This window comes from Corvus brachyrhynchos, unplaced genomic scaffold, assembly GCF_000691975.1.
Source record: "Corvus brachyrhynchos isolate BGI_N302 unplaced genomic scaffold, ASM69197v1 scaffold17, whole genome shotgun sequence".
NCBI lineage: Eukaryota > Metazoa > Chordata > Aves > Passeriformes > Corvidae > Corvus > Corvus brachyrhynchos.
In genome coordinates, this window is record NW_008240046.1 from 12,267,210 (window position 1) to 12,291,086 (window position 23,877).

The window sequence follows — 23,877 nt, forward strand, 5'->3', positions numbered from 1 at the left end:
AGCTGGGGGCATTATTGTGGAATGCATTCTTGTGGAAAATAGGTAGCAAGCTCCAAGGTTGCCCTGTTCAGACATACCACCAATTACTTCACCCTATTTCTCCAAGACTGTAATTTTGTCAAAAGATTGTTTTCTCTGAGGCAATAACAGAGTTGAAAATCATGAGTTGCCTTGATTCTTATTATCTATTTCTACTTAATTAATTAGTAATAGAGCATTTTATGAAGCATATGCAGAAAAAGAAGATAATACTAGCCTACCCAGTTTCTTCCCGGCTTGGTACTATGTTCAACACATTAAATCATTTGTAGCATTGTTTAGGACTTTTACTTCTATTGTTTATAGGAAAAGTCCTTAACCTCAGTTGAGTTCTTTTGCATCTCTGACTATCTTTGGCATTCAGCTCGGTTACAGACCTGATGAAAGATTAGCAGCAAATAAGGTCAGATTCCAGTCTAAATACAAAGCATTCTGACTATTCTCCTCTTGCTTGACAAGCCAGCCATTGAAGGAGGTTTACTGAGAACTGTTTAATTTGCAATCTTTATTGTTTATTCTTTGGTAAAAATTATCCATCTTTCTTGTACACTGGCAGAGGAGAGTTAAGTGAGGGAGAGAAGACAGTAAAGAGTATAAACAATTTTTTTTTTCTTTGAAAAACTCTTTCCCACCTAGCATTCCATAATATGAATTTAAAAAAAAAACCAAATCTCTGATCTACCTGCCTGCATATTTAGGCACCTTTTAAAAGTTATACTCTATAGAATCTAAAGTACAGACTGTTCACAATGTTTTCTGCACATATTCATAGAAACTGCTGAAAAGAAATTTAACTAATTTCATATGGAGATGTTGAGAGGGAAAAGGGGGGGGAAAAACCTAACAAACTGCATCCTGTGTTTTTCCATTCAATTTTTGCCATCAGCCTGTGGATTGTTTACTGCTGCCTCCTCTCTTGGAAGACTGTATCATCTTCAAGAGTGATAAAAGAGTGACTGAAATAGTCAAACCAAGAGAGAACCGTGGGGCAATAAGACAAATTCCATGGCTTAAAGATCAGATTGCAGTTTACTCAATTCATGAAAGAAAGTGCTATGAGCAGTGTTTGATATCCACACTCCCAAAACAGATATGGTTCCCAGACTTGTCTCTACAGCATGACCAGAGGGCATCCTCAGTCAACAGAGAATATGATCCCTGCTCATATCAAGAGCTTTCCCAAGCAGCTGCTCCTGCACTTTCTGGCCCCAGCCAGATTCTAATCAATATAAGTCAATGACTTTCTAAGCAGGATATGGTTTCTGTAGAAGGTTAGTATTTTTCATTTCCATTGCATCCAGGTGTATTGAATATCAGTGGCCAGTAATGCTCCATTAAGAAGGAACATAGTTCCTTTCACAAAGCTTTGCACTGGAAATACAAACTACTTTTTTCTGTTGAAGTAAAATTGTTAATTGTTATATTCACACAATTAAATGTATTCTTTCAATTTTTTTTTCTGTTCTTTGCCTCCCAACAGCCTGCATGGCTTGAGATGAAACAGAATTAGTTAAAGCATAGCATGTTATGCCTGCCAAGTTAGTACTCTGTGTGTGTAATGTAAATTGGTATGTTGTTCATCTGTGAATATTCTAGATTCTGCCATTATGTATAGGAGATTTTATTTCTGCTTATCTAAAAATATATTTCACCCAGAGAATGTATGATGTTCATCAGTTGCATCTGATTTTTCTAATGTTATTTCTGTTTCACAGTGAAGAGGCAGCAGGGTTCTATTCTAATTTTGTACTATACTATAAATAGAATGGACTGTTGATGAAGTTCACAGTTTAGTTTTTATTATCACCTCCAAAAATCAGATCTTTAAACATGCCAAGATTCAGTTGTTTGTCATATCTCTTAAGAATTTATTGTGCGTTGGAAGGGGGGCAGAATGGGCCATGGTTTTACACAAGGTAGAATATGAACTCTTGAGCAACTATGTGTTACACCCCTATCCAGCTACTTGGACCTTAAACTGCAAATCTTTATTACATTTCAAATCATTTCATTTCAGCCACAGCGCCCTGTGCTTTCTCATGAAAACATACACAGTGGGGGGGAACCGTAAGTATACTTCTTGTCTACTAAACCAAAACCTAACATTTGAGCAACAGCCAGCATATCATCAGAGAATTTTTTAACTTGCCAAGTACAATTATGAAGAGATTTCACAGATTTATAGATAACTGCATGATGTAGGAAGATGTCCAAGAAGGTCCCAGAGGGCAAAGCCTTATCTGTTTAATTTTACATTCAGTGCAGGCAGACATGGCAACTTAACAGTTCTCCATTGTCTATATTTATAGAAGGGATTTTGACTTTTTTTATTCTCTCCAGTTTTACATCTCAGCAAAATGACAGTTGCAGATTTAACATTGATTCGACTGATCTGTTCTACTGACTTGATACAATAATTCAGAAACAGTTCTGGATGTGAATAGAGGGAAAAAAAGTAACTTGATAATGTTGATCACAGGAACACAGGCTCACTCATTTTGGTGTGATTTACAAGTGCAATTCAAATATGAGATACAAGAAAGCTATTCTGAAAACCGGAGAAGAAGCTAGAACTCAAGTCTTATTTTGACAAACATTGTAAGTGCTTGGGATATTTCAGTACTGGCTGTTAAAATGCAAGTTTAGTGCAAGATTGTTTCAAGACTTCCCCCCCGCTGCCAGTCTTGCACTTGGGTCCTGCTTCAGTGATCGCTGAAACCAGTAGCCATTCTTCCTTTAGCATCAGAGCACTTCAGCACATGCCCTATTAGATCATTCTTCATAAAATGTAGCTAAGGCGTAATGTCTAAAAATATTTTTAGGTTTTCCTTAGTCATTTGAAGATAGAAATGAGGGGCAAAAAGTTACCAAATACCTATACCACAGATAAATAATTAGATTTGGATATTTAGTCTCTCTAAAACCACAAGTTGCTTTTGGTATTGTTGAGTGTACTGGAGCACCTAACTCAGTTTTGAAAGCAATAATTGTCTAATTCATTTTGTTCAATACAGTATAAGTATTTCATGACTAAAGTAATTTATTCCTAAAATTAGAAATATATTTAAATGGCCAACTAACCATTCTTTCTCTTGAATATGTTTTCTGTCAGTATTGTAAATGCTAGTAGAGTTTTCATACTGAAGAAAGTCTTAGATTAGCATAGGGAGAATGAAATTACTACAAAGGAATTTTTAAAATGGATTATCTATAAATGACTAAGATTCAGTTTCTAAAGTACAAAGAGAGCTAATTGGGAAGTTCTTGTTACTGTACTTAAGTAATTGGCTTGAATCCTATTCATGACACATTACATCTGCAAATCCTGTCCCATTGGAAGCTGCATTTAATTATTTTTTGGAATATCACCATAGCTCTGCTTTCCTGGAATGATGATAAGCATAACAGAAAATATTATTGCAACTTAGTTTTTTGCACGGATTGTTCTTACTCCTGCTACACAAATTACTAAAGGTAATTGCTTAAACAACCAGTTTCTTTCCATTTTGTTAGTAAAACTAAAATATTAAAATAGATTTTTGGGGCTTGGGAAGATACTGCCAGTCACGAGAAATTTTTTTTTTTCTTGGAACATTGTCTTCTTTTCTAATCTCCAAACCAGCAATGTGAAAAATAAGTGTAGTTTATTCAAGACGACCATCATTAAACTAAACCTAGCACCAGTCTGTATATAGGATTTTCACATTGGGCTTTCAGGAGTAGGAGTTTTTTACTAAAATAAACACCTTATTTAAGCCATGGAAACTTAGCCAGAATGATTAACATATCAATGGGCAAGCTATCCTGTTTTTACTGGGTAAAGTGTAATAATGGCATTAAGGTTTAAAATTCAGTGAACTGTTTAAGAGAAAAGAATGGATACAATTATGTTTTGCTTCAGCATTCTGAAATTAAAAATATTTCCTTTTCACAATTTCTGCAGTTTCGCCCTGCTTCTTTATACACAGTCAGTCATATCTGAGGCACAGTTGCTTAGAAAAAAAAAGGCCAATTCTGACTTTGCAGGACTCACGGGCTTGTGCAGCAATCTTCCTGTCAGCCCAAGAACACCTTCAGTTCCCCCTAGTGAGAGTGGATTCTTTCAATTCAAAGAATTTCAATTAACAGCTGGCAAGGAATGAAAGACAATGCATTTAGTAATTGCACACCTCTTGCCATTTATCCTGCAATCTGCAGTCCTGGTCAGGTGGAGAGGCACGTTCAGGGTTTGAATATTGTTTGAGTTTCCATCCATATGTATTCTGATTTGATTCAAGCCTCTCCCTCACTCTCAGAGATAGATGGCTTATCTGTGTAGCCGCTGACGAGCCCAGGGAGGCCCCCCAGCCACAGTGACAGTGTGTGTGAGCAGCTGTCCTGGGTACCCTCACTTGTGCTGAGTTACTGGCTTCACAGAGCTTAAAGGCAGAACCACAGTTTTAGGTGCCGATCGCAGAAGGTTACAGAGCTAGCACATCTGGACTCTCCTTTAGCAGTGCTCTGTTTGGTGACTGAACTATAAAACGCACTAAAATTAAAAAAAAAAAATCTGAAAAAAAAGTCTGTTTTTGAAACAACTGGTTGAGGAGCCATCAGGCTTGCCTTGCAACCCAGACTTTAGTGTCCTTCAGTTACCTTTCTAATGAAGGTATTATTTACTATAAGTTCCTAACCCTCAAGTCCACCAGGCAAAAAAAAAGTCCTTTTCCACTCTATTTGCAAGAAGTGTTTCTTCTTAATTAATGTTTAAACCATGTCCTTTACTTGAGAAAAAGTGCAAGGAACTCTTACTTCTTTTTAAAATGCATCATTTGTCCTATTTAAGGTTTCAGGCTCTATATAACTATACTCCTAGGAACGAAGATGAATTGGAGCTCAGAGAGGGAGATGTCATTGATGTGATGGAAAAATGTGATGATGGATGGTTTGTGGGTATGTTTTAATTTGGTTGCTTTCTTCTTCCCCCCTGCCCCAACCTCTGCTGTCCTCTTTGTGTAGTGTCTGTTATACAACCTGATATTTGGCATTTAGTGTAATAAACTTGAACCTGGCTTTATCAGGAGAAATCCCAACCAAAATCCACTGAAATTAGCAGGTGATTTCGCACTTTTGTCTTTTAAAATTGATAGATGCAAATTGGCACATACCTCCAGATTGTTGTATAGCATTGTTGTCATTTGTGACACAGAAGGGACTGTGTATTACTTCTCTCTTTATAAAGGCCAGGTAACTTAAAACTTACACAAATACATGTACAGCACTGACCACTTGTGAAACCCAAGTATTACTGAACAAACAACAATTTCATAACCAGGCCTAGATAAGGTGGCTTAATCATTTCATAAACCCTCATGCACACAACAGCTAACTTAATCATCTGACTAGTCCTTAATACTTCAAAAATTCAAATTATTTCAATAGACTTGATGTTGTTGAAATTAAATTATTTCTCTGTACCAAGAATTTTAGCACAGCTTTTAATCAGACCTAACAATTTAATCAAATATGCCTCTTCATTTGCGTTTTGCTTCCTGCAGTTATACTTTATTAAACCTCACAAATAAAATTATATAGTGCAAGGAACTGTAGAACTTTCTGTTTGTGCAATATTAAACATAAAAATTTTAAGGCCATGCTTACATAGTGATTTTCTGTTGTTATTCCCATCTTTCATCTATTGCTTCTAATTTCAGGAACCTCAAGAAGAACCAAATTCTTTGGTACTTTCCCTGGAAACTATGTCAAGAGGCTGTGAAATTTTTTTTTCTACTTATTTATGCTGCATCTCTGCAACACATCTGCATAAAGCTGCTAGAAAACATGCTACGCTGGCCTTCTGTTTTCTTGCTTGCAGTCTCAGATAGAGGCCATCTAGTTCATCCACATCCCATCCCACCCACCAAACCGTTCCAGCAGTATTACAGCAACGACCACAGTGTGAATAACTAAGCTTTTCTGAGACAAGAGGAATCATTTCAACATTGAAATACTCCCTGCTTTAAAGTCTTTTCATGTGAAACACAATAGGAAAAGCCTGATGACAGGTACACAGATGAGTTGCCATGGGGGTTAGGGGGGGAAGGGGGAAAAAGTATTCTTGGTTTGAACATTTGTGGTACTACCATGAAGTCTGGTGGGATTTTTTTCAGCATGCATGTAATACAGGGGAAAGTTGCTGTTTACTATTTTTTAAAAAATTGATTTTACACATTCTTATTAGCTTGGCAGCATTTGTTGCTTCCACATTGCTGTGTCACGGGTTTGCCTATTGTACTGGTTTACAATGTATGACAAACTATAATATAGATTTTTTTGCCTGCACTTGTATGCTGTAACAAATGCACAGTGATTGTAAAATCTCAAGCAAGCAAAGTGAAAAATGGAAGAACTGCAAGTGTTCTGAATGGGTGCAATGGTATTGGCTAAATCTTTTTTCTTTTTTTCCCTAATGAAAAGCTGTAGTAAACCTGTAGTGTTTTCTGTTAAAAGGTAAGAAGTGCAAAAGGCACAAAGACCTGGGAAAGAGGACTTAAGGAAGAGACAGACAATGCTGTAAGCATAGATAATAATAATGTGCTACTGATGTCTGATATTAAGTGGTTGTAATCAAAATGTTGTAATAGTAAGCAACATGAAGTTTAAGAGGTTAGTGTTTTTACTTATCAGGATTTTAAAGAAGCAGGAAGTAAACAGTGTTAGTGCAAAGGGTTGTTGGGTTTTGGTTTTTTTCTTTCCTAACATAGCCACCTGAAAAATATTCACAAGCATCATGTACTGATTTATTTCACTATATATGTGTATGTATGTTAATGAAACCCAAGTTACACATTCTTTTTAGGAATTTAGACAGAACAAAAAGTCACAAGTATTAAAACCGATATATTTTAGAGGTGTTGGGTTGTTTTTTTTTCTGAATGAAACAAGTGTTTGAAAACGTACATTTTCCATAAGCAAAGGTAAGCATAAATAGCAAATGACATTAAGGCACAGTATGATAATGGCTATGGCTTTATAAAAACAAAAATTCAGATCTGGTTTCTTTGGCACCTTATAGATGGCAAAAGCTTCTGCTGCATTTTTCATGGGTAAAGGATCAAAATTATCAAAATGTATGTAGTCTCTGTAGCATTTTGTACATAAGTTTGCTTTTTTGTACAGAGCCATTTGGTTGTTGATTTTTAAAAAATTAAGTTTCTTATTTGCCCTCTTCACATACAGAACATTTCAATGTGTTTTTCTTTTCTTGCTCTGTTTACCATAAGCACATCTGGATAGTGCAATTCTGTAAGATAGCATTTTATGCAAAATTTTATTAATTAAAATATGGTTTACCAGCCAAATCTAAATGTACATATGTCTTTATTACTGAGAAAGGTCATTAAGGCAAAGGTAAAGAAACATCTTTGTGCAGCATACCTTTATTATTGCAGATTTCATGGCAAAAGCTTTATATTCAAAGGCTTTCAATTTTAAACTAGGTCTGCATGCAGCTTTGCTGTGAGATTAATACTATCTTTGATGCCATTTATGATTGAAGACTTAAATATCTGTTGCCTGTGATATTTAAAAAGTACTGTTTCTACTCTGTATCTGATTTTAGAAAAATGCCGGTTTTTCATACCTGGCTTTCAGGTAACTGACTTTGAATTCCTACAAGCAAAAGGTCTCTGTGGTTTTTTTTTCTTGAATAGACTTCTAATAAATTTTGCTTGGAGTACAAAACTGTTTCCCCCTCATTTTTCCAAATACGTGTAACTTACCACTTAAGTATTGCAAAGTGCTTAACTCTTCAAGCTTATATGCAAATAGTTACACCTTGTACTTACACACACACACACACCCCCATCAAGCATACACCAGTTAGGTATATGGGCAACTGGCATTGCCCACACAGCTCTCAGTTGGTCCACTTCTGTGTCATCCCTGAAACACCTGAATGCAACGTTAGGGACTTCCTGCATAGAGTGTGCCAATCTGAGATGATTTTTCTCTTGCCAGAACCACCCTTCACACAGAAGCACAAAGATAAAACACGCAATGGTAAACCCTTTATACATGCCAAAAGTTCCTACCTCCTAATTCTTCAACAAAACCAAAATGAGAACGCCCATGTAAAATGACAGCATAGGAACGAAAATTAAGGAAAACACTGGTATTTTGAGGAACATTTTACACTTGAAACATCTCTGTCTGGCAAGGAAAAATTGTCCAAAAAAAACTTGGAACAAGAAGCAAAGCAGGTTCTGGGTTTTGGGTGGGGATTGTGTTGGGTTTTTTGTTGAATTTTTTTCTCTGCCTGGTAGCACAGTTACCGCTGGCGCCTCAGAGTAGCCCTTCAGCATGCCACACTGGCCATTCCTGCCAGGCTGCTTCTTCCCAAATGCTGCGCATGGTGGACTTCTACCACTAGAGAATCCAGTACAACAGCAACCTGCATTTGGACAGGACTAATCCATTTCCTCAAGTCTGATTTATGCTGTTTTGTCTTTACAATTGCTGAGCTGGAAAACAGTCTTCTATAAAAACTAGACTTCTATAAAAACTAATTACACCAGCTGGTTAGTATAGGCCCACTAACATAAGGAAATTCTGGATAGTTAAGGGTCTGAGTGGTTAAGGGGTAAAATCGAATCCTCTGCTAATTGCAAAGTGAATGAAAAAGGGGAAAATGTAGGCCATTGTAGTGAGAATAGCAAGTCGTCGACACTTCAGGAGAAGACTGTAGTCTTAACGTTTTAGTTAAAACGTAAAGAAATATTTAAGTATATCCAGGTAAACCAAACATACTCAATTCTGCTAAGTCTGCTGAAATCCCAACTACACTATTTAAGGAACAAACAAAGGATTTTTTTTGTTTCCTTTTATAAGCCCCTATAAAATCATGAAGGACACCCTACAGGACTAGGTGGTGCTTTGTCCTAAAAGCCAGAGCAAGAGAGACCTGGAGAATTAGAGGCCAGCCAGTTAATATCTAGGAAAAGATGAAAAAAAGATCAATTCAAAGCCTCAGACATTCACTGATTTTTCTGGAAAATTATTTATCAAACCAACTTCCTTTTCTCTTGTCAGCATACGTAGCATGCTTCTTGATTTCTATTAGAAATTTCTTTTAATGCTATTTTATATTTTTAATTTCTATTAGAATTTTCTTTTAATGAGTTGGCAGCTGGGTTTGCAGGCTAAGGAAAGTCAGTGCCAGTGCAATAAAATCAAGTCTGTTGCGAGTTGCACTACATTACAGACAAATAGGTAATGTAACCACAGCATCCCGAAAACCCAGTTGATCTCAGTGCCTACCCTGCAGTGAATATATTTGCTGTCGAGGCGAAGACTTCCTAAAACAAGAAAGCCCATAACATACCAACAAGCCAGGGAGACTAATGCATGAGCAGTTCAGAGTAGTGATCTATATCCCAAACTAAGCAAAGGGTCACCCTAGCAGGTCTCACATTCTGTCACCCGCGCCAAAGCAAAGCACGGTGTCATTCTGCGATGCCTGGTATTTACTAGTTGCCTTTTAAATGCTGATATACAGAACCCCGACAGGAACACGAGGTGCTTCCTGTGCATTTGAAAAAGCAGTGCATGAGCCCATGGGAAGCTGGAAACATGAAGTCAGTAGCTCTAGAAAGACCTTAGGTCATTGCTAAGTATAGTCCCTTACAGCATTAATAGTTACAGGGTGAAACCCTGCCTTTGCTCCAGTTAAAAGCAAACTCCTTTGAATTCAACAGATCCCACAGGATTGGTAATAATTTCTGTGTTAACTTGAAACTAAAATTGCACAAGAGAGAAGCATGAGAGCAACTGAATGTCCAGTTTGGGTTGGTTTTATTGTATTGAAAAGTATGAGTGCATGCAGAGACCAGAAACCACTTCTTTAACTGCTACCCCAAACAGAGCTGAGCAGATAGCTCCCATTTTTAGTACCTAACTGACAAGTCAGCTTCAAAAAAAATCAGGTTTTTTTCAAAAACGGTTTTATCCATCAGAAGCCCTTGATACAACCAGCAAATATCAATCAGACCAATACCTGAATCTATCCATTCTACAGAACGGGGAACTGCCAGACCAACACAATGGAAATTGCCACCTTATCTGTACACAGTAAATAGGGATGCTGAATTTAATAAGACTTTCTTCTGCAACTTTATGGATAATCAATCAACACCATGCCATTTAGTTGACTGGATGAAAAAAAAAGCCATTTTACTTTTATCCCTCCTGTAATGGCCAGATAGTTAAGCTCCCAAGTCCTCGCTAAAAATTGCCCAATAGGATCTATTGTTCTCATCAACATAGTGAAGTCATATTCCTTTGAAAATTAAAAATATTTTTACACATATCTATGCAGAATATCACAGAAATCCACTGAAACAAAAGAATGAATTAATTCTTGCTTGCACTTCCCTGAGTCAGAAACAATTTAGGCCAAAGAAGGTGATACTGGTGACTGCTAGGCTCTCATATATGGGTTTTGTGTCACCTCTGAAACAAACAAACAAAAAAAAAAAATAGCAGAAGCTTCTAGTTAATATGGGGTGATGAAACCAGGGAAGAACCTGAACAATCCAGCAGGTAAAACTTCTAGTGCAAATGTGCTGTAAACAGTTACACTGTGCAGCTGCACCCAGGATTCCCAGCTCCTGTTTCATTTGTATCAATAAGAATCCCATTCCTAATATATGTATTAAGAAATATGTCTTTTGATATTTAAGTTTTGTTTCCTTGGGTCACAACGGAGCAAAGTTTTGTGGTAAAAGGTTGTTTTATGCTACAAAAAAGTAGAAATCATTCTTATTAAAATAGCTTTAATGCCTATAACAACTATCCCATACCAATTTTTTGAGAAACCTTTGTATCATGATGTCACATCTAATTACAAATCAGGAGCACAGAGGGTTCCATTACATCAGAATGGCATTACATCACAAGTGACACCAGGGCAGGGAGGGGGGGGAAGTGTTGACTGACAACCAGAAATGCGTTGCTATCCTCAGTACAGACACTCACATCTGAAAAATTTGTGTTTCTTGCTGCCCACACAAATAACAAACTTAGAAGCCATTATTTCATCACCCACATAAACGAATAGCAAAGTAATCCTCCTACATTTTCCATCCATCAGATAAATGAGTAAACCACTTTAAAAACATCCCAAGAATAATCTAATTATTTATTTCTACCAGTAAAGAATTACCAGAAAATTACATGCAGTAGCTCTTGATACTTGCCTCCAAAAGGAGGGATTTCTCTTCTCTCTCACAAGCCCATGTTTCCCTTTGCAAGAGAGGGCCCAGTATTCACGTGTGTCCACTTTGGGGGCCGAGCTCCAGCTCCAAGTGACTGGAAGAGTTGTTATTTAAATATCTTAAAGGATCTGCTCCTTTCAGATTGTTTTGGCCATCTTACATTAATATAAAATGGAGTAATTTTATCTCAAGACTTTCTACAAGTGCCACTTAAGAACCAAAGAAATAAACTGCTCTATTAAAATAATCAAGCCTTCAGTCATTTGCACTGAGATTTTTTTCCCTCACCCTTGAGTTAAGCCTACAAGTGAAACCAGCGCTGTGGATGGGGAACGCTGAGGAAACTGAACATGTTGTTCTAAGTGGGTCATTGCACTGCTTCTGTCTCTGTGATTTGCTAGATAAACCCCAAGCATGCAGTGACCCAACTCATGCTTCCCTGGGTTAGTGCTCCAAACTGTAATGTGAAACATGTACAAATACCAGCTGGTTTAATACCCGCCAGAGGCTTTTCTTACACTACCACAGATTCATCTGTTATAGATAGGGGGCTTTTTCACACGTAACTGGAAGTATTTGAACAGGTGAGAATGAGCCCTTCCCTCCTTACACCATAAAAGAGGACAAATGAATGTGCCCAGTACGTCTGGGGTAGTAGGGAGCAGTATTTATATGCCATGGAAGAGTTCAAGGAACTATTTATAGATTCATTTCATCTGCTCCTGCAGCCAGCTCTGAGGTACGAGACATAAAGCAGCACACAACACAATCTGAAGCAGAAAGTATGAAAGTCATATGCCATCAAAACCACAGGGAAACACCCAGGACACACAAAAAAACCCTCTGCTAGCCACCAATCCATACTTACATTCTGAAACAAGCATACTACTACAGAGGGGTACAAAATTTTTGTACCTACCATTTCAGTCAAAAGGAGTTTAAAGAAGAGTGGTCAAAGAAAGAAATTGGCCCAAACCTACATCAGCATCAGATAATAATTTCTGATCACAGCTTTAATTACAAAACTTCTGGGGTTTAAGCTGTTACAGAAAACTGACTTTTCAGTTGCACACATCACTGATAAATTCTGTGGACAGTACCCTGAAATTACTGCTAACTATCCAAACTTTCTCTGTTCTTTGCAACACACACTTCCTTTGTTTATCTATTTCATTGTAGGGTCCCAAACAGTGCAAGCTTTGAGACAAGAATCCTCAAGACAGAAAACCTGCAACTTATTTGTACAGCATTCATGAAGATAGCCTTGGTCCTTTAAGGTCTTGACCATTGCTTTAATGCAAGGGGGGAAAACCACCACTAAATTAAAATAAGTTGTGTCACTTATAGACATACCTTCACAGATATATCCTGTACCTCAGATACAAAAACAGCAGATGTTTCAACCCCCTCCACTCAAAAAAAAAAACCCCAAAAACAAACAAACAAACAAAAAAAAAAAACCCCAAAAAAAAAAAAAAAAAAAAAAAAAAAAAATCAAAACAACCCAAAAAAAAAAAAAAAAAAAAAAAAAAAACCTAAAACCGCAACAAAACACACCAAAATCAGAGAGGTGCAGTGGTTACCAGTGGAGAATGATACCCCAAATACACTGTTATGAGGCAGACAAGACCAGGGAGAACTGTTTCAGGCCCTAGAAACAGGATACCTGGCCATTTTATGGAGCCAGCCTTGTCAACCTTCTTCCTTCACCACCCACATCCTGTGCTTCCATGAATGATAGGTCCCCAGGAAAGCCTTAGGAAGGTAACTATTACAATCAGACTAGACTAAAAAGAAAAAAGAGTGTGATCAACAAGGGAAGATACAAATATCTATGGCAAGCCCAAAGAAATTCTCCAGGCTCTATAGGCCTGCCCACCCTGAAGGGCGTGGTTCTAAACCCAGATGGAAATTTGACTGTCCTGGTTTTAAGCCCAGCTGGAAATTAAGAACCATGCAGCCGCTCGCTCAACCCCCCCTATAGCAGTGACCCATCCTACTTTTCCCTCCTGTTCTACCACTCCTTTTCTTCCTGTCAGCTCCAGAGGCAAAAGTACTATTGAAAGAAAGCAGATACTCATGGAATATGAAACAATTTACTACTGAAAAATACTGCAATTCTGTTTTATTCCGTTCAAGCTCTCACACTCTGGCTCTTGCCTTATCCAGAGGTCTACAAAAAGACCTCAGCATCCTGACATCATTATTGAAATACAGAACTTCCAAAGATGAAAAGGTCTCCTGCATCAGGCCATAAAACTTTATGTTAGCTAACAGCTCCCACAGCACATGGACTGGAGTTGGTTAGAAGATCCTGACTTTAAACATTCTGGCGTTCCCTCAAGTGAGACGACTAGCAAGTTACTTTTAAGCTCTGAGAAGTGCTAAACCAGAAATTGCTGAAATGCAATGGACAGGCAGGAGGTGGGAAAAAAACCCCAGTCTTAGGTACCTGACTATTTTTTTGCTTTTCTGAATACTTTTTAGTTTTCAGGGGTTTCAGTGTTTGGTTTGTTAGGTGATTTTTTTTGGCTGGAGGGAGTTGGTGGTAACGATTGCAAGCAAAACTGTTTCCAGGTCCTTATTTCCAGAGAGATTTTTGTTAGGAGAGTTTACTCACATTTCAAAGCATTACCTGTAAAAACCATTATTTACCTGTCTTCACATTGTAGAATGAGGATTACCCTTTGAAAAGCCATGGAGGAATTTTGATCTGGATTTCCACAGTACCAGCAAACATCAAGAAAAAAAATTCCCAGCTATGGTATGAACTACATTAACTCCCCACGTGCTGGAGTATAGCAGTAGTGGATGTAAGAATACTGGTTTTAAGACTCCTTGTGGATATGCGTATCTGACAGTTTTCACATCTACCATTTCATTTATATTTATTACATGTTGATAAAATGTGAAGTTTGTCCTACTTAGGTTTCTTGCTAGTTTTGTCCTTGGTGCAGTTCACTGTTTTTCACAATACAGCCAGTTTTTGCAAATGTTTTCTCAATTCTGTGCATTTACCCCTACATTCACTGAACAGAACCAAGCAAATAGTCCAGTCAGGGCAATGTATGAAATACATAATTAATTACTTTCATCCAGTATTTTCTTTTGCTGATAAGAAACTAATTCATGGACATGAACAAGCTGCCAGTGTCCTTTAAACAAGCAGAAGGAAATCAAGATAGTAATGGGGAAAATATTTACAGTATTAGCTACATTTAAGCATTCTGCTTGAGTAACTAGAGTGTGCGTCAGGACCCGAGGACCCAGCTTTGTGGCTAGCTATATTCTGAAGCTGCTAATCTCTGGCTCAGGGCCCACCTTATCCTTAAAACAGAATACAATATTTGTCTTTCAGCTGTTGCCGTTTGTCATGACCCAATAAACATGGCTAGCTCTTCCATAGCAACTGCAGTTAAAATGCTAAACCCAAGCTACAAAGTGAAAGAAAAGCAGATGCTGAATACAGTACTTTCTGGAACATAAGACAACAGTTGTATATTAAAAGACATTCTGATGCCTGCTTCTAAGAGAAAAATACTCAGAAGTTTTGGCACTTGGACTACAAGTGACTGTGACTTAACATGTGATCTCACATGTGATCTCATCATTTGTTTGTGTATGAAGTCTTATCTCTTGGGAGACCACAAAATAGGTCAAGGTATTGATCTAGAGGTTTGACACACGCTTTGAAGAAGCACTTGACTGCTCTATAGTTAGAAAAAAGAAATCCATATATTTTTTCAGGCTTAAGGCAGAACGAACTTTTGTTTTCCCTTCCTCCTAAGCCTCCCAGAGGTCTTGGGTCAGTAGACTAACACAGAACAACTGTAAATACCTATTACCAAGGATATCTTTCTCTCACAGACACAAATGCACAAAAGCTCATAGACAGGGGTTGACAGAAAAACCTGTCAAATACAGCAATACAGAATGATCCACCGTGGACCACAGTCCAAATCCTATGGTCTCCTGTTGCTTACATGCCTCCAAAAACCTGTAGACAGCCCCAGGGAAACACCAGACACACTCTCAATGGCATTCACACAGTTGGAGTACAGTTGCATATAAGCACTTTGCTCTGCTATATTCAAAGAGCCCTATGCAAGAGCACTATTTTACAACCAAGGATAAAGGTGTGGTTAAAAAGAGCTGCTTAGAATAAAAACTAGGAGAAATTTCAGAAGAAGACCCAGACAGGATGAGCAGCTTTGCCTCCCACTTTATTTCTGTCTTTCAAAAATGTATTTTGTAGATTGTCTTACATTGTAAATAACAGATAATAAAAGTCCGGGAATTCTATGACTTTCTCAATACATCAAAAGATAATAATTTAAAAATTATAGATGGAAAAAAAATCTTTTAAATCTTAGAGCAGGAATAAAGTACAAATCACAATCACACAGGGATAAGCATTTTCTTTTTAACCAAGAAATTACTGTTCTTTTCTGACACTTCAGATCTTTTACCAGATGTCAGTTTCACTGACAAATATATACTAGAAGAAGGACATACACACTAGTGTTTCCATGGGGAGGGACATACACTATAGACAGGATCTTTATTGACAGTTTTACCACTCCAAGCTCTCGTTCTAATAGTAATCTAGTAATTACTCTCTCTAGTAATCTAATAATTACTAGACACAATGCTATTTCAGAAGCACTGCTACTACCCCCTGCCTGATGGGTTCCTCTAGTCACACATGTTTTACTATGGATCTATTCTTAGTCCTGAGTTTTGCAAAATTCTCTGCAATTTTTGTTGCATAGAAGGGACATACCACAGCATTTTGTGCCAGCTTTAGTCTATGAATAATGTGTACAGTAATTCACATCCCATGAATGAGACTTGAACAGCAATTAAAAAATACATGTCTGAAAAGAAAGGATGCAATGTCTAAGCAAGATGTACACAGCAGAAGCTGACTGGGTCGTGTCTGAAACATAACTGGCCAACAGCTTATAAGTGTCTAAAATTACTGCTATTTGCTAAATTGCAATTTAACACACCCCTTTGGAAGGCCTTATGCTACCTCCATCACTTCCACTGCCCATTTCCCTGGTCCTAATCACCTTATTTCCTCCAGAAATTCAGATAGCCTCTTCTTTTCAACTATTGCCCTGCCAATACTTGACTTGTATCATGCAACCCAGCACAAGAAAAGGTGTATGGTTAGATACCACTGGCATACTAACAACATCCAGACCTGTTTTCGCCTACACAGACACAGGCAATAATAATCTAGTGGTAAATGTTTACCTTTTACACTTAAGGTTTGGAAAGAACAAGAGATAAGTGTCTTGATAACACTTGATCTCTTCACTACCCCTTTAGTAAAGATAAGCTTTTCTCTTGAAAAGACACAGTTAAAGTTTCCAGGTAGCAATAAAGGATTACATAGCTAAACACATGAAATCACACATTAAATCAAGAAATAGGACTAATTCTTGTAGAAATAAAAAATGAGACTTTGCTTTTAATAGAGGCAGTGCTGGGTGTCTGAAGAGAGAGGTATGTTATCGCTCTTGGAGGTACGTGTCATTGCACACCTGATGAAGTATTTGGACTGTTTCCTGAATGCTGCTCTGTAATATGCCTCATGAAAGAGGTTCTATAAATCTAACAACTGCTGTGCATTATTTTTTCAGGTAATGTCAAATGGCAAGCACATCAGAGAGTTGTGTAACAGCCAGGTTATGGTGTTCAAAAAATTATGTAAGTGCCAGCATGTTAATTTATGAAGCATACTGGACTTATCTGCTGGCACAGAGCCTTGCTAACTTCATTCCAACTTTAGTCCTTTGAAATGAGCTTATCTCATTTCCAATGCCAAAATGGGCTTTAACTTTAAACAAAAAAGGCATCAGCTTGCCAAATTTGGACATGACGTTTGACTGCAGCTATTAAAGGGAGCAGAACCACTGATGAGGGAATGAGCTGGAAAGAAAAACAACTCTTTCCTCAGTCAGCTTTAAGATTCTCCATCAGAACTTCTACAGGCTGTCAGAACTGAAGGGCAAACCCTTTTCCATACACAACAGGAAAACCCAGCCTCTCAGAAAACATTCAGCTCTCATAAAATTAATTGTGACATTTGAGAAATGCAGCAATTAAGCACAAGAAACCAGTAAAGGCCAACAAATTTCTTTCCTAGTCGCAACCATATCTAACCCCCTGTAAAACAGGAAAAACTGAGATAATATGACAGAAGAGACACTTCAGAAAAACAGTGCAATAATCAGAATCTTAGCAATGCAGATTGAGAGCCAATACATGCATATGTCAGTTTGCAAATACTAAGTTGCAAGCAAAGGGTACAGACATGAGTTTTCAAAATTGAGCTGAGTAGTACTTCAATGCCTTAATGTGACATCAGCATCTTGTTCCATTCAATATACTCTTTAGATGTTTTTTTTAAACTCTAGTTATTGTTTTATAAATGTCCCTAACTCCTCCTTTACATTTTTTGAAAATTAAAAGGAAAACAAGGGGAAAAAAAAATCACTGCACAAGTATCAGGTAAGAAGAAAACCAAGTACATCTGTAATTAAACAACTTTTGAAAATAAAAGATTTCAATTTTTACTTTCAATTTGCTTAGAAGTTTATGAAACAGCTCTGAAACAGCATTTCACTAAAAAAAAATTACTTTCCACTTTTTGGCTTGTTAATTTAGAACAGATCTTTAATGTGGGCTTTTAAAGTATCTAAGACACCTACTCCTCACTTGCTGAGCAGGAAGCTTCTTGAAAAAAATTGGGGTTTAAGTCTTCAGTTCCTGCAATATTCATGGAATAAATTTACCACCTTTGAAAGTTAAATCATTTGGGGGAAAAAAAAAAAAAAAAACTTTCCTGGCTTCCTGAACCTGCACACAAAAATTTAAGAAAATGCTTATCAGTTGCAGTTTGCTACTCAGAACCTAAACAGCAAAGTACCAAAGTCATGTGAAAATGATAACCAAAAGTTCAAAATGAGAGGTCAGTTGACCTAAATCACTGCTTCAAAGCATCTACAAAGCTGAGGCAGGCAGGAAGGAGTTGTAGGAATGTCCTTCTCCACCTCACATGTATTTCCAGCCTAGGAATTTCTAATGCCTGGGAGAGGGGTACGGTACAAGAGCCCCACTTCTCCCTTCTTTGCCAGAGCCATGAGAAGAATAACAGAGCTGCTTGTCACACCACCTAGGAAAAGCAGAGAGGATTTCTCTCTTGCCAGGAAAAACTAAGGGTACTGCTAATTTGTCAGACATCCACTAACCAAAAGCTGATAAGAAAAGCTCACCAGTATGCAAATTATTAATCATTCCTGTTCCTTAACAATGCCATTAGGAAAAACTACAATCTGTATGTAATCAGTCTTATTGCTTTGGGAACTCTTTTAAAATAAGTCATATTTATTATAAAAAGACTTCCCATGAGTTTTGAAACAGAAAACAGGCTGTGCAGTTCGGAACACTCTGACCTTTCACCTCTGGACAGCCAGTTTCAGTACATGCTATTCCACATGTGCAAGTGATTTTCTGGCTCCATTTAGCATCCTAGCATGTTACTATCTAAACTTCACAAACGGTGGCCTAGTCCAATATAGTTTATTATGATATAGACTAAGCTCCAAAGTAAGACAGGAGGTTTATGACTTAAAATGCAGACTCTGAAGTGTTTGGGGTTTTTTGTTTGTTACCCCTGTACCAGGGTTTATTCTGTTTCTGCAGCCTGAAACAGAGCACTCCATGAGTTTACAGAAGGATGAATAGGTTTTAAACATTTTCTCCTTAAAACTTTTTTCTTCAACACTCAGCCTGCCAAGTTGTCAGGAAAACAACATTTTCTTCCATCGAGACAGAGACATACTGGGAGACAAATTAGAAATTACATCCAAAAATATTCTGATGTGAGGTAAGAAGCACGGCGTTTACTAGCAACACGGAAAACAATGCCATGCCGTGGGCACAGGAGTTTGATTGTCCAAAGCTAGATAGGTGGCATGGTGTGCAATGATGGATTTGTGCACCATGCTACTATTCCAACGCCTAACTTGTGACCCCAGATCCCAAATCTAAAAAAGGTGAGCGACACAAAGGAATTTCACACAGCTTCCCCCTCCCTTCAATTTTTGGGGGAGGAGGCGGGTGGAAAAGAGTAGTTGCACTCTTTCAGATTGCATTGGCTAGAAAAATAACATTTGGACCAAAAATCAAATGAAATATCAAACTGGAAAGCAAAATTCTGCTTCAAACATTTGGGTAGTCATACTATAAACCAAAAGACTTCATTATGATTCTGAGGAGGCTAGTTTATACATAAATTCATAGCACAGCCATCAAATTCAGAGAGTGTATATTTGCAGGTAAAAAAAGGTGTAATGCCAATGATCTTACAGTACAACAAAACAAGAAAATCTATTAAAAATACTTGTTTTCTTATATGAAAGCTTCCATGGCGCAAAGAAAAGAAAGAGGAAATGGCACACTGCTTTGTATTTACAAAAATCTTTTTTCATAGCTACAACTATTACGACAGAAAATATGATGCCCTAGAACCAGAGAGACAAAAAGAAAATGTTCTTTACTTTACTGAAAGGAATATACCTTTGTCAAATGGATAAAAGACTATGGCTTCAATCGAGCTCAGCTGGGCATTTTGGTCTAGTATGTAAAAACAGAAGTGCTCTAGGTAGATAAACCAAAAAAAAAGGACATATACTATGTAAATGGGTGAAGGACTTTCTCAAAAGCAGCCACTGAAAAGGAACTGGGAAACAGCCTTATGTGGCAAGCATCAAGTCAGTATTGCCTGACTTGATTTTTTTATTGTTTAATTTACTTGATTTTATTATTTTTCTTTCCCCTCTCTAATTACAAAGAGGGAAGAAAAAAAAAAAAAAGCTGAATCTAGGGAACATCAATAAAACAGGATCTAGCAATTGCTCTCCAGAGCAACAGCACCTTGGAGAGCAAGTCACCCTTCCAGTAAATCAGGCAGAAAAAAATTATTCCTTGAGCAAGAGGTCAGCATCATATACGCATATGATTTCCACTGAAACTGGGAGCAATCACCTGCCTAGAAAAAGGTTAAACATACCCTGCCCTTACATACATATATATATATATCAAGATTTGTAAGGCCATATGAGCAAATCTCAGTATAGTATAGAAACATGAACAAGTTTTACAGACACTTAAGCAATCCCAAACTTGGGTTTCTTAAAAAAAATTAACAACAACCAAATAAAAAACTCCACACCCAAAAAGTAAGCCTGCACATTAATATACAAATCGATAACTTAATAATGGTAATTTGAAAGGAATCTCTCCAGTGAACAAGTTATACAAGCATAAGTTTTGACACTGGAAACTCAGAGCTTGATTATACTGTTTGACCCGACACTGAAATTTTTATATTTCAAAATTATTTTCTACTAAAGTGCATTGCAGGATTCAATATTTGAGATTTCCAGTTTTCAGAGAAAAAGAAAATGCAAATTGCACACAAAAGAGCTCTTTAAATGAGTACATCTAGTATGTTATTCATTCCCAGCTACAAATCAAAACACACTATAGGATTCACTAGGAAAAGAGGAGCAAAAAAAGAGTACCAAACATGCAAGGCATTTTCACTCAAAACAGATAATCAGGAAAGAGGAGAAAAGGTAAGAAACTGAAGTACTACTTGGTGATAAATTCTGACCTTGAACACACACAATGTAATCAGGATGAACCATATAGCAGCAATACATTGAAGGCATGTACTGAACCAATCTCAAAACATGTTAGGACATACCAGAGTATATACACTACTCATAAGGAATGAGAGGATTTTTTTCCTCAACTTCAAAATATACAAAAGTATTTGAGCTACCAAGACTGAGATACCACTGACCTAAACACCTGCCTTATTTCTTTAAATGTGCCTATCTTCCTTCACATTCCTAATGTAAGCTGTGCCCCCACCAGCTGACTGTCACCCCGCAAGCTCTTTGTGATACAGATATCCTTTCTGATGGTTCACTTTGAAAGAGTCACCACTATGTGTTTCGTTCTGATCAGGATGTGAATTAAACTTTAATAATAGAGGATATCTTTGAAATATTCTTGACAAGAACATAGTTTTAAAAAACTCTGATGAACGCTACTATCTACTAGCAAGCCACAAATAAAGGACAACTACCTTAAAAAACTTAAGATTTCTACAAAGGAAAAAAGACATCATCATCTAATACCACATTTCTCTTCCTCAGTATGAGAAATATGTATGACATCAGTCCAGATTTTTCAAGGCATTAGGACTGGTGCATGCCATGGTCTCAAGTGACTATCTAAAAAATGCAGCTGAAGGGCTGGGAGGACATTTTAATGCAATAAACTATTATATTACAAATAAGACAAGATGTGAAACAAGACCTTGAGAGGGAAATCCCCTTATTAATATTTCTGTTTACATGAACCAGAGTCATGTACCAAGCCAAAGCACTGCATTGCATAGCTGAATCAAACACCAGCAACATAATTGGCATGATATCAAGCGAGCAACAAGGTTGCTTTAAACCAGAACGACGCTGCATCCTGAAGCTTACTGATTATCAGGCTGAGGGGGACGCTAAAGCAGCAGATAAAGTTGATGCATTTGTTGTAAACTTTCCAGCATTCAAGCTTTATTTGTCCGAGTTTGATACTCCCCTCTGTGGGTGGAGAAGCCGAGGGACTGGCTGACGTCACCCAAAGAGTAGGGATAAAGTGCAGTGCCCACAGCTTTGGAATGAGTAAAACTTCTTAGGAGGTATAAAAGGTCGGCTGCCCTGTCCGGCAGGTGCTCTGCTAACAGCACCCCTCCTCCTGCAGCTCAGCTCCTCAAACAGACCCAAGGGAAAAAGAACAGTAACCAAGGAAAATCTGCCCACAATGCCACAAAACGTTATTCTCCAAGGACCGTCGCCCTGGGGATTCAGGCTCTCAGGAGGAATAGATTTTAACCAACCCTTAATCATAACCAGGGTATGTACTCTTTCCATTTGCTTTCTATTTATTCCATTTAATAGTTGCTGTAGATTTTTGTCCTTTACTTTTCTGGAGTTCAGAGATGCAGACAAAGCTGTGAGCAGATTAAAAGGTAGCTGCTAGTTCTGAGGAGAGCCAGCTGAATACTAAGAGTTTTTACTAGTTTTGTGTGACATGTTTCTTGATTGGTGTAAGAGACTAACTGCACTTCTACTTATGTCTCAAAATTAAAGTGCCTTGGCAGCAGAAAAACTCTGGCATGATTTCCCAGGCTTTCAAAATTGCATTTAAACCTACTAAAAGCAAGACCTCACTTTTATGCTTTCCACAACTAGCCTCTCTAATCACTGAGGGAGAAGACTGCTTGGCAGCAGCTCCTAATGTCTGGCAGTTTGTGCTTTGCAGATTAATCTGACTATTATTTAATTATATCGAGTTCTGTTTATTGCCAGCAAAGGCAACAATACCTGTTTTTACATATCTAGTGCTTTTCACTTTAATGAATGTTAAATGAGTGAGTTATTAGAAAGTTATCCTGTCCTGCATATGAAAGAGAGTTATTTACTGGGTTTTGCCATATTTAGAAACTGAAAGTTTACCTTACCCCCCTCCCCCAATAAATGGCAAGAATTTGAGCCTTCAATCTCTTCCATGGATTTTGAGATATTAGTTGCAATTTAAGAAACCAGTTATTCAATCAATGTAGCATACAACACACTGTCAACTGCCGTGCGTCTACAGATGTGGATCTACTCAAAAGACAGGATACATATTTCATTAATTTCTATTTTTGAAAATTTTGTTCAATGCACGTCTGGCTAGAATTCATTCTCCTTATATTTCTGCTGTTTTGCAGGACCTTAGACACACCAAATGTGTGTTCCATGAGCCTCCAAATCACTATGCTTTTTTGTTTGTTTTTTTTTCTTTTTTTTTTTAAAAAAACCTTACACTGTGACTCACTATATACACTATGCCTGGTATTGAGTAAACGTCAAAAGCCTTGAAGGATGGATATCACTAGTGATGTCTTGCACTAAATATGCTTCCAAACAAGAATCAGTAGAGAGTTTAAGGATGATCTTTTCACATATTAACTAGTAAAAAGTAACTTAGTCATTCATGCCAGATTTATAAAAGCATAAAACATTTTATGTATTTTAAATAGAAGTTAATCAAAATATTATTATTTGACTGAATGTAACTATATAACAAATACCCATAGACTATAGCAAAGCCTTTGGAGAAACAGGAGACAAAAACATTGTATTAAAAAAAAATCTCTGGGTGTTTTGGGGCCTTCATTGCCTTTTATGGGCCTCTAAAAGAAAAATAGTTTCCATTATCTCTAATGAAAAATATTTTAGCAGTGTCTGGTTTGTATTTTCTTTGTGTTTAGATTAAGTGCAATGAAGTTTAAAACTGCAATAACAAAGGATGTTACTATAAATACAACTTTCTAAAGAATAAATTACTTTGCAGTTGACTCATACCTACCAAATGCATCACAAGACATAAGCCATTGGTTTCTGGCATGTTACAGAAATATTCAAAGTCACATTTCAAGTGGTACAATGAAATATATATA

The 23,877-nt window shown here is 37.3% G+C and overlaps 2 protein-coding genes across 47 annotated transcripts in view; both read left to right on the top strand.

The window, feature by feature from the left end:
- Positions 1–7,761, top strand: part of SORBS2 (sorbin and SH3 domain containing 2) — a 199,256-nt gene extending 191,495 nt beyond the window's left edge. For 40 of the 43 annotated variants that reach the window (XM_017744439.1, XM_008641460.2, XM_017744457.1 and 37 more), the window contains 3 exons: positions 2,057–2,106; positions 4,865–4,971; positions 5,733–7,761. In XM_017744439.1, the coding sequence (XP_017599928.1) occupies positions 2,057–2,106; positions 4,865–4,971; positions 5,733–5,794 (219 nt within the window). In that variant the 3' untranslated portion in view covers positions 5,795–7,761. The remainder of the gene's footprint in view (positions 1–2,056; positions 2,107–4,864; positions 4,972–5,732) is intronic. The other 3 variants (XM_017744442.1, XM_017744463.1, XM_017744466.1) reach the window with 1 other exon arrangement.
- A 14,254-nt stretch (positions 7,762–22,015) lies between these two features.
- The window catches only part of PDLIM3 (PDZ and LIM domain 3), a 23,475-nt gene continuing 21,613 nt past the window's right edge, over positions 22,016–23,877 (top strand). The window contains exon 1 of one of the 4 annotated variants that reach the window (XM_008641463.2): positions 22,016–22,286. In XM_008641463.2, coding sequence (XP_008639685.1) covers positions 22,194–22,286 — 93 coding nt within the window. In that variant the 5' untranslated portion in view covers positions 22,016–22,193. The remainder of the gene's footprint in view (positions 22,287–23,877) is intronic. The other 3 variants (XM_017744627.1, XM_017744628.1, XM_008641464.2) reach the window with 3 other exon arrangements.